Source organism: Scaptodrosophila lebanonensis, unplaced genomic scaffold (assembly GCF_003285725.1).
Source record: "Scaptodrosophila lebanonensis strain 11010-0011.00,11010-0021.00 unplaced genomic scaffold, SlebRS2 tig00000024-arrow-pilon, whole genome shotgun sequence".
NCBI classification, from domain to species: Eukaryota; Metazoa; Arthropoda; class Insecta; order Diptera; family Drosophilidae; genus Scaptodrosophila; species Scaptodrosophila lebanonensis.
This window is the reverse complement of record NW_022060538.1, coordinates 11,267,061-11,275,690: the sequence shown is the minus strand read 5'-3', so window position 1 is coordinate 11,275,690 and position 8,630 is coordinate 11,267,061. Positions and strand designations below refer to the sequence as shown.

General features: G+C 38.0%; 1 protein-coding gene across 1 annotated transcript; it reads left to right on the top strand.

The window, feature by feature from the left end:
• The first annotated feature begins 7,175 nt into the window (after positions 1–7,175).
• On the top strand, positions 7,176–8,376 carry LOC115621388. The gene has a single exon (XM_030515022.1). It carries the CDS (start codon positions 7,221–7,223, stop codon positions 8,352–8,354), a length of 1,134 nt encoding a protein of 377 aa, XP_030370882.1. The 5' UTR covers positions 7,176–7,220; the 3' UTR covers positions 8,355–8,376.
• Positions 8,377–8,630: the final 254 nt, after the last annotated feature.

Here is an 8,630-nt window from a genome sequence, read left to right as displayed (position 1 = left end):
CTGTGATTTTTAAGCAGATATTGAGCCATCACATGCATTATGAGCGCTTTTATTATCACTTACCCACATCCACACAAGCATATCCTAGTGAAAAACAATTGAATAAAAAGCATAAAATGGAAAACCCCAAAGACATGTTGACCAAATTGCCGACAATTTGGGTTAGCTGTAAAGTTTCGAAAGTGAAGAGCAGTCGACGTGCAAGTATTAACAAATACTTGACAGGACAAGCCGAAAAGAAGAAGAAGAATAATAAGGGAAAAAACCAAACACTTGCCTTGTTATACTGGACATAAATGCCATAAAATTCAGTGGGGCGTAAAGGATGCGTCGGCGTTGGCTGTCGACGCCTTTTAATAATAAAAACTACGGCCGTGCTGCATAAACTAAAACTAAAGCGTCATAGCTATGCTGAGGCACGTCTTAAATGTTGAAATTATGTAAAATGAATTGTGCGTGTGTGTGTGGGTGTGTGTGTGTGTGTGTGTGTGTGTGTGTGGGCCAAAGGATAAAGGACAAGTGCCGGCCGCTGACGTAAGCTTTGCAAGAGCGGCAGGAGCTGCTTGAGTGACAGGCCGGGCAAAAGGACAAGGGCATCGAACACACTGCTCGGCAATTCTTGCAAGGTGCAAAAAAGGCACTCGAAAGGCACCCTGGGATACCCATTCAGCATTTGCATTTGTGCCTCGGCTAATAACCGTGAGTAAGCGAACAGGTGCTGCCTTCGGCAGTGGTGACAACACTGGCCGTCAAAGTGCCGTTGGCGACATCGCCGGCGTCTGTGATCAATCTTTGCTAAGCTTTTGTTTTCGCTGGGTTTTTGTTTATAAACAGCAGCAACAACAAAAAAGTAAAAATAAGAAGAGAAAAGGGCGACGCTATAATGACAACGAGTCTGGCCCAACACGGCCCGACAGCCACGAATTATGCTATAAAGTGACAATGCCTTGCTGAGTCCCTCTGGGCATCTTTCAACTTCCTATGATTGATTAGCAATTAATTAGCTACACAAATAACTGTAATTATATGCCAGCGAGAACAATGTCTTAGCCTGCGAGTCCTCAATGGAACCCTCATCTGCATCCCCGCCCTCTTGTTGCCCTCAACTTGACTCTGCCAAGACATTCAAATGGCTGACACTTTTTTCCGGTCATGCCTTTTGGAAAATTACTTGCAAAATTTTCGATTGCTCCCACCTATTTTTCATTTTGTTTTTTTATTTTGGTGTCCCTTTTGTGTTTTGTGTTCCATCGTATCGCTTGCTAATTTGCATTTCCACTTCGCGATTTCCTTTTTATGGGCTTATGAAACGAATTTCTAAATTCTTGCCAGTTGCGGCTGTTGTTGTCATTGGATTTTACGATGCCACGTCTAATATTTTCTAATGACACTTTATTGTTGCTCGCCGCACTCCAAACTTTCCTATTCGTCACAGCTGATTGCAAAAAAGAAAGAAAAAAATCTGCATAGATTCGCTTCTCGATTGTATTGCTTGATGGGCCACCCTTAATTGCTGGCATCCCCCCCTTTCATTCCAAAAATGAATGCACTCGTAAGTATTGAACGTAAGCTTGTTGTTCAACGGACTATGATCCTGCGGATGTTAAATTAAACGAAAAGGATCAGTTTTAAAGTTTTTACTTTATAAGTAGTTTCGTTAAAGGTTCCTTTTTCCCAATGTTTAAATGATTTTCTTACACTGTTACTAAGCGTATTTATTTAATGTATTGACTGATGATATTTCTTAAATGCATATTATTATTTTTAATAACAATGTCACAATGTTTGGCCGCGAGGGACTTTGAAGCTGCTTAATCGATCACAATAATTTATTTCTTCCATTTTTCCAGATTTGTTCCAACTTCGCACAGAAATAAGTTCATTTCAATTAATAGATTTTTTTGTATTTTAGAAGCTGCTGGCAACTTTTATGTATCTCTAGAGCAGCTCTACGATAGCTTGTGGAATAATGGTCACAAATTATGTTATGTACATATATTTAAGTTTTTTCTCTTATTACAACAATTATGGACATTAGCTAATAGATAAGATTTAATCACGTGCTTGGCGGGCATTGAAGAAATTTGATAAAAGATTTATATTTTTAATACATTTATAATTAAATAATACTTACAAACATTTAGAAATTTTAAGGCTTGTTTAGTTCCATGGAAGTACAAACACCAAAATTTAAAATGGATCAGGCGGCTTATATGCGACTTAGATACACGGATATTTGTTACTAGCCTGCATCGTAAAGTGAATACCAGTGCTAGAATGTTGAATAGATCTCTACAGATCCTTAAAAAAATTAAGTCTTATACTTCTTCTGCTCTATGTCTTTCTTGTTTGGACCAATTACCTCTCTAACTATTCTCTGCTGTGATTCGGACATACAAGTAGTTAGTAGTTTGGCAAATAAAATTATATTATATATAATGTTATATTCTTTTTTTTCCTTTTTTATTCTATAGTTTTATTTTGTTTAAAATCTCTATTGTTTTGGTTTTATTGCACATTCAGCTGTGCTTGTTGATGAAATAAATTAATAAAGAATTGTTTCTAGCTTTCAATATTTGCACACTTCAACATTTTGTGTTGGCATAAATGAATTCTAAAATATTATACTTCATATTGTACAATAATTTTGTGTAATGTGCTTCCTAGGTTAAGTTAAATTTAACTAGAATTTGCTATTTCAGTTGGCGGCTAGCTGGCATTGTACATACATATAGCATGTATATGCGAAGACAGTTTCGACGGTTTTGGCTGGCCAACAATGCATGACTGACCCTGTCAATATTTTGTACGTACATGGCCAGAAATCCATTTAGTTCATATGCAATATTTAATGCACAAATCGAAGAAGAGCTGGGCGCTTCTCCATTTCTGTCTCTCTCTCTCTCTCTCTTTCGCTTGGCTATCTGTCGCTGGCAGCGAAAAGTGCGTCCAAAGTAATGTCAACCATGTCAGCAGCCTGGCCGGGAGACCATTGTGTGACGGCATTGTTTCGTACGCGACCCCTCCCTGACCCGATCCCCATACCCCATTCCCTGCCCGCATTTCATCCTTGCCATCCTGTACAGCTGCATATGCATTTTGCTGACATTGAGTGCTGGGACAGGCGACGTGTGCGTTGTGTGGAGTCGTTGCCAGTGCCTCTTTATGGCTGAAAGCTTTTGCCTTTTGCCGTGGCACTAAACATGTCTCAGAGCTGCTGCTGCTCGTTGGCCCAGCTCCAAAATATAACTTAAGTTTCTGGTCAAATGAATTTGGCAAAGGTAGTCGAAAGCCCGAACACACATGCACACGTACACGTACACACACACACACACACACATATATATATATATATATTTGAAAGCCATTTCTCTAGCCAAAAGAATTTATGCAAAAATGGCAGCGGAAATGTTGTTTTTGTCATACAAAAATGCTGAGGTTAAAACGGCACCACAATTGGCAGTTTAAGTGGCTCTTGTTTATGGAAAACTTTTGGCACTTTTTGTTTTGCCTTGTCACCTGTTTTCCAAGCTGTTTGGTTATATGTATTATTAACAACAAAACCAACAACAACAGCAACAAAGAGAAAGACGTGCACGCGTGTGAGGTTTTTATGAGCTTGTCAACATTTTGTGTTGAGTGCATTTTTACGCAAGCAAGCAAGTACACCCCACCCATTGGAAACTTCTTCCACTCAGCTGCTGCTGCTGTTGTTGCTGCTGCCGGCTGGGCCGTAAAATCGAAAAGTAATGCAATAAAATTCGCTTTCATTAAAAGCATTAAAATAGGTTTTTGACATGCCATAAAAATTGTTTTCACGTAAACACAAAAACTTACAGCACAGCAGCACGAAACAAAAAGAAAAATCTGCTGTTCGTACACTTTTCTCTCGCACTGTGCTGGGCCAGTTGCCACTTGGCCTGTGCGTCTAAATGGGAATTTTATTGTTCTGGGAGCTGTGGCGGACGCACAGCCATTAGCTGCTACACGGCATTGGCGCTCACCTAAGAATCATAAAATGTCGTTGCGCGAATTTCCTTTTCTTCTTCTTTACATCCGCCCACAAGTCGCAGAAAGCCTCAAAAGTGAAGGCGTTGATATTTGGCAGCTAAGTATTACATCAAATGCATTGTCATGCCACAGACGGGGGGAGGGGTGTTGCAAGTCACATTATCACTGCTTCTGAAGGTGCCTTTTCACTACTTATACAAAAAAAAAATGCATGAAAACTCTGCTATAGCAAGCAAAAACCCACTGGACAACAGCCAGCACCTCAGGCGTCTGAAGAGAACCCATCCCCTCGACCTTCCCTTTCGCACTAATTAGCTAGTGTGGCCTGGCATAGCTCAGCGATGTAGCTCGAAACACGTCACAACCATCATGACAGAATACATGATTAAACGAATCCAATGCTACCATAAAATTAAAAAAAAAGAGGAAGCATTTGTATATTAATTTTCTGCATCAGAGAAGTTTTTAACCAAATATGGTTATGACTTTAATTTGCCAAATATTGCTTGGTTTTTCTTTAATGATTGGAGTCATCTTATGGTTATACTTGTATAAGTTTATTCAACGCGGATGAAGTGAAAGTTTTGTTGTAAAATATTTTTAAATACCATTGTACTATTCCTTTGTTGTTTAAGCCGATCGCTAAATCTATTGGGCTATAAAACTTTTTTTTAAATTTTTTTTTCTGTGTAATCAAAGCATTGAAGCCGTGCATTCAGATTAGTACCTTAACAGTACATTTTTACAAATATAAAATAGCCCAACCTCGAGCACTTCCGCGCGAGGATTAATAGCTATAAACAATAGTAAAGAGAAAAAAAACATGTCAGGACAAGAAGGTTAAAATTATTTAGTGAATGTCTGTAAATCAAGGGAGTTACATGATTTTGGTGTAGTTCTATTACACATAGAATTCTTTTTAAATTTATCTTTTTTTTTTGTTAAAATTAACCAAATGGATAATCTCTTAGTAGTGAAGTCGTCTTTAGATCTTTTCATCTAACACTGACTGAAAATATACTATATATATAGATCTAATTCATATAGCTAATTGCTCATCTTGCTCTTATTAATATTTTATAACCATGTCGATGTCTTCGTTACACGAACTACTGAACAAGAAATTGTTGTTTCTAAAAATGTATGTCAAATATTTCAAAATGTCTCATATCAAATCGTATTAAAATAAATATTTTAACCATACAAAACTTGTTCTGCAATTAATTGAAAAAAAAAGTGAAAAAAATAAAGGGGACGTATTTTCGACACCCTATCTATTTTCTTTCTTAATTAAACGTTTTCTAACACTGCTCTCGCAGCTTTGCCCTTTCAAATATAAAGTATGTATGTATCTCCTAACAAGCAATTGTCTATGCATACGTCGAAATAATTAACTCGGTACTTTCGTAAATTCGTAAATATTGGGAATGAACCGAAATATGTTTGCTGACTGGCATTAAGAGCAATTAAAAGCAGATTTTATAGGTGGACCAAGGCACTTCTTTCGCCATTGGACAACATAACGCCTAAATGGCTGCTAAAACCCGCAGTTGCCCGAGTCTGAAAATTTGCCGAATTTGCCGAACATGTGCAAATCGAACGAGCATACAATATTTCTAGGTTATTAACTTCAAATTACCAAATATACAATCACATGAACTTATGTATGTACTGGCATGCCAAACGAGCCACAGAATGACACGAAATGTTTGGATTGGGGGTACGAGTATACGAGCAAGTGGGTCTCCATACGGCGTAATTGCTTTGGTCTACGTTCAAATATTTTCATGATGTAATAAATGAAATTAATTTCAATAATTGCCACGATTTTCATCGCTGCGGATGAGACTAAAAGAGAAAGATTTCGATTGTAACTGCGACGGCTCCATTATTCATAAAAGCCAACAAAAATATGGCCAGCATTTTTATTTAGGCCACTTATTTTATTTGCATTTACCAATATGCCAGGCAGTCAGGCAGGCAGCATCATACGAGTAAGTATGAAGTGAACAGTGCTCTGCTCGACTATATGAACAATATTTAATGATGACCATGAAAACTGCTTAATCGGACGAATGAATATGGCGGCGGTTGTTGGCGTATGTTTATATGGATGCGAGATAATAAGCAAAAAAATGAAATGAAACATAAATACAGCGATGGAGAACAGTAGAACAAAATCAATTGCCCCAAAAGAAAGTATTTTATTTGAAGTATAATGAAATGTTTCTGCAAAATAGTTTAAATAATGGTTTTGTAACAATCCAATTTTAGGGCTTTTATTTTTATTTTCGGTATATAATGTTGAAGATCTGTCTGTTTAAATAAAAAGTAATACTTATTGTACTTACCATACTTTTATTTTCAAGAAATGCTAATTGTATATTAAATGATAAGTATTGTTTTAAGATTATTTAGCATGATTGGTATTTATTTTGTCAATTTTAAGTCTTCAGAAGGGGTTTTTAATATACAACAAAAACTAAATTTTTATGGTTTAATTTATAAACTTTCAATTAATTAATTTAAACAGAATACTATTTTTTCAGTAACGCTAAAAAGCGAGATTTGAGGAACGAATACGTTGGCTTTATGTTTCCCATAAAGTCAAAACTTCGAAATATTATTATAAATACAAAAAATGATTTTGAAAAAATAAAATCTGAAATCTAAGCTTAGCATAGAAAACTAAATATGTTTCAGTAAATAAATGATTATTTATGATTACAAGTATTGCTTTGAAAGTGAAATTAACTTTCAATCGATCAGTAACGATTCTGCACCACTGTGCGACGACGTACATATGGGCGGGCAAATTGTCGGTTGGAAATATGAAAAACCGAAATAAATGTACAAATCCAAATGTTTGTTTTGCCATTTTCCTTCGCAGCATTTTTAATAAAGAGAGCTGCCACAGGGAGGTACAAACCAGTACATATGTACGAGTATGTATATGAATAGGGGATAGACAACAAATATTTTTTATTATTTGTGTTTTTCGCATTTATAATGTAAGGCCATATATTTTCATGAACACTAAATTATGTTGCCAAGTCAAAACATACTGTGTTTGGGGTTGTAAATTGTGGCAGTTAGCCTTGTTTCCACTGTTCATTGACAAAATTCAAATTCAGAAAACATTGCGGCTCAGCAATATAATAATTACAAAATTCTCCATACGAGTAGTTAAGAAATTTTTGGTGCCGATAATGGAATACGTTTGCAAAATCCTAAGTTATGATCTGTACGCGCCCTTCGCAAAGCTCTACGAAGGCACTAAAGGCAATTCTTACAATTCAGCGAATGTGCATATTATTGATCATCCTAGTTATACGATACGACACAGTTACCCGGGCCGTGTAGTCACCTATGATGCCGAGGCGATCAATGAGCCCAGGTGCATACGTGAGTCCGACTTACAGGGTAGTCTAATGAATACGATTTTGGAAAAAGTGGGAAACTGCGAGGACAAAGAACCGACTACTAGGGAGGAGGATGAAAGTCTTTTTGATCGCATATACGAGGAACATCATGCGACTCGGAATGCCTGTCCCAGCTGCTGTAAAAAAGAGGAAAAGAAGAGAGACGAGTGTTGCAAGGCCGAAGAGGACGAGGAAGACCAAGAAGGCGAGGAAGATGAAGGCGATGAAGATGAGGAGGAAGAGGGAGAGGACGAGGAGGAGGAGGAGGAGAATGAAGACGAGGAAGAATGCGACAACTGTGCTCAAAACACAAATTGTGTGCCTAAGAAGACCTTCAAGACGCCTTGTGCTAAAAAATGTAAGCCAAAGCGTAGGATTCAATGTCCTTTAAAGGCAGGCAAGCAAATGAAGCAGCCATGTCATGCAGCAGCAAGTTGCAAGCCACAAAAAGCGTCCATGTTGGGTACTGTAAAGGAAGTGCTCACGGGCCTATTCAGCTGTCAGGAGAAGTCCTGTTGCAAGAAAGAGAAAGATGAGTCAAAATTAAAGGATATTGATGCGTGTGCCAAGAAGCGGTATGAGGCTTGCCTAAGCAGCTGTCAGGATACACCGAGCTGGGAGGAGTTGACGCCCGCTCAGAAATTGAGGTACCACTGGCTGATACTGACCAGCGAGGAACCACGACGCACACCTTTCGAGAACTTTTGTCAATGGTACGTCAAAAATCTTCGCAGCGACTATCCTAGAGGCGGGGCGAGGCGCAAGAGATGCGAGGCCCGCATGTATTGGCGTGCCTTTGGACATTGCGAACGCTTGCCATTCATCCTTTTGTCCTTGATCTATCATGTGGTCAATGATAAAATCGATGTGTGCGATCACTGTGCTGTACGTGATTTCTTCGCCAAGCACCGAGTACATTGAGAATAAAGAGCTTTGACCTTGATGGGCCACTTTATTTAGATCTGGGCGGATTGTGGTCGGGGTACTCCGTCAGATGATTTGACTCTGCATTAAATTGTCTGTCCAAACAGCTGCTGGTGCTGCGGAGGGAAAAATTCAATTTCAATTTCACAATTTTCAACTGCTCTTATAAGAAACAGATGTTCTTTCTTTCAAGCTATTTTTGGGTGCAGAGTTCTTTCTGAATACATTTTATATATTCTCTTTTTTGTTGCATTTTCACTGTTCACTGTTCTC

Coding starts and splice junctions, on each gene's coding strand:
- LOC115621388 (XM_030515022.1), top strand. CDS start 7,221: ATGGAATACGTTTGCAAAATCCTAAGTTATGATCTGTACGCGCCCTTC.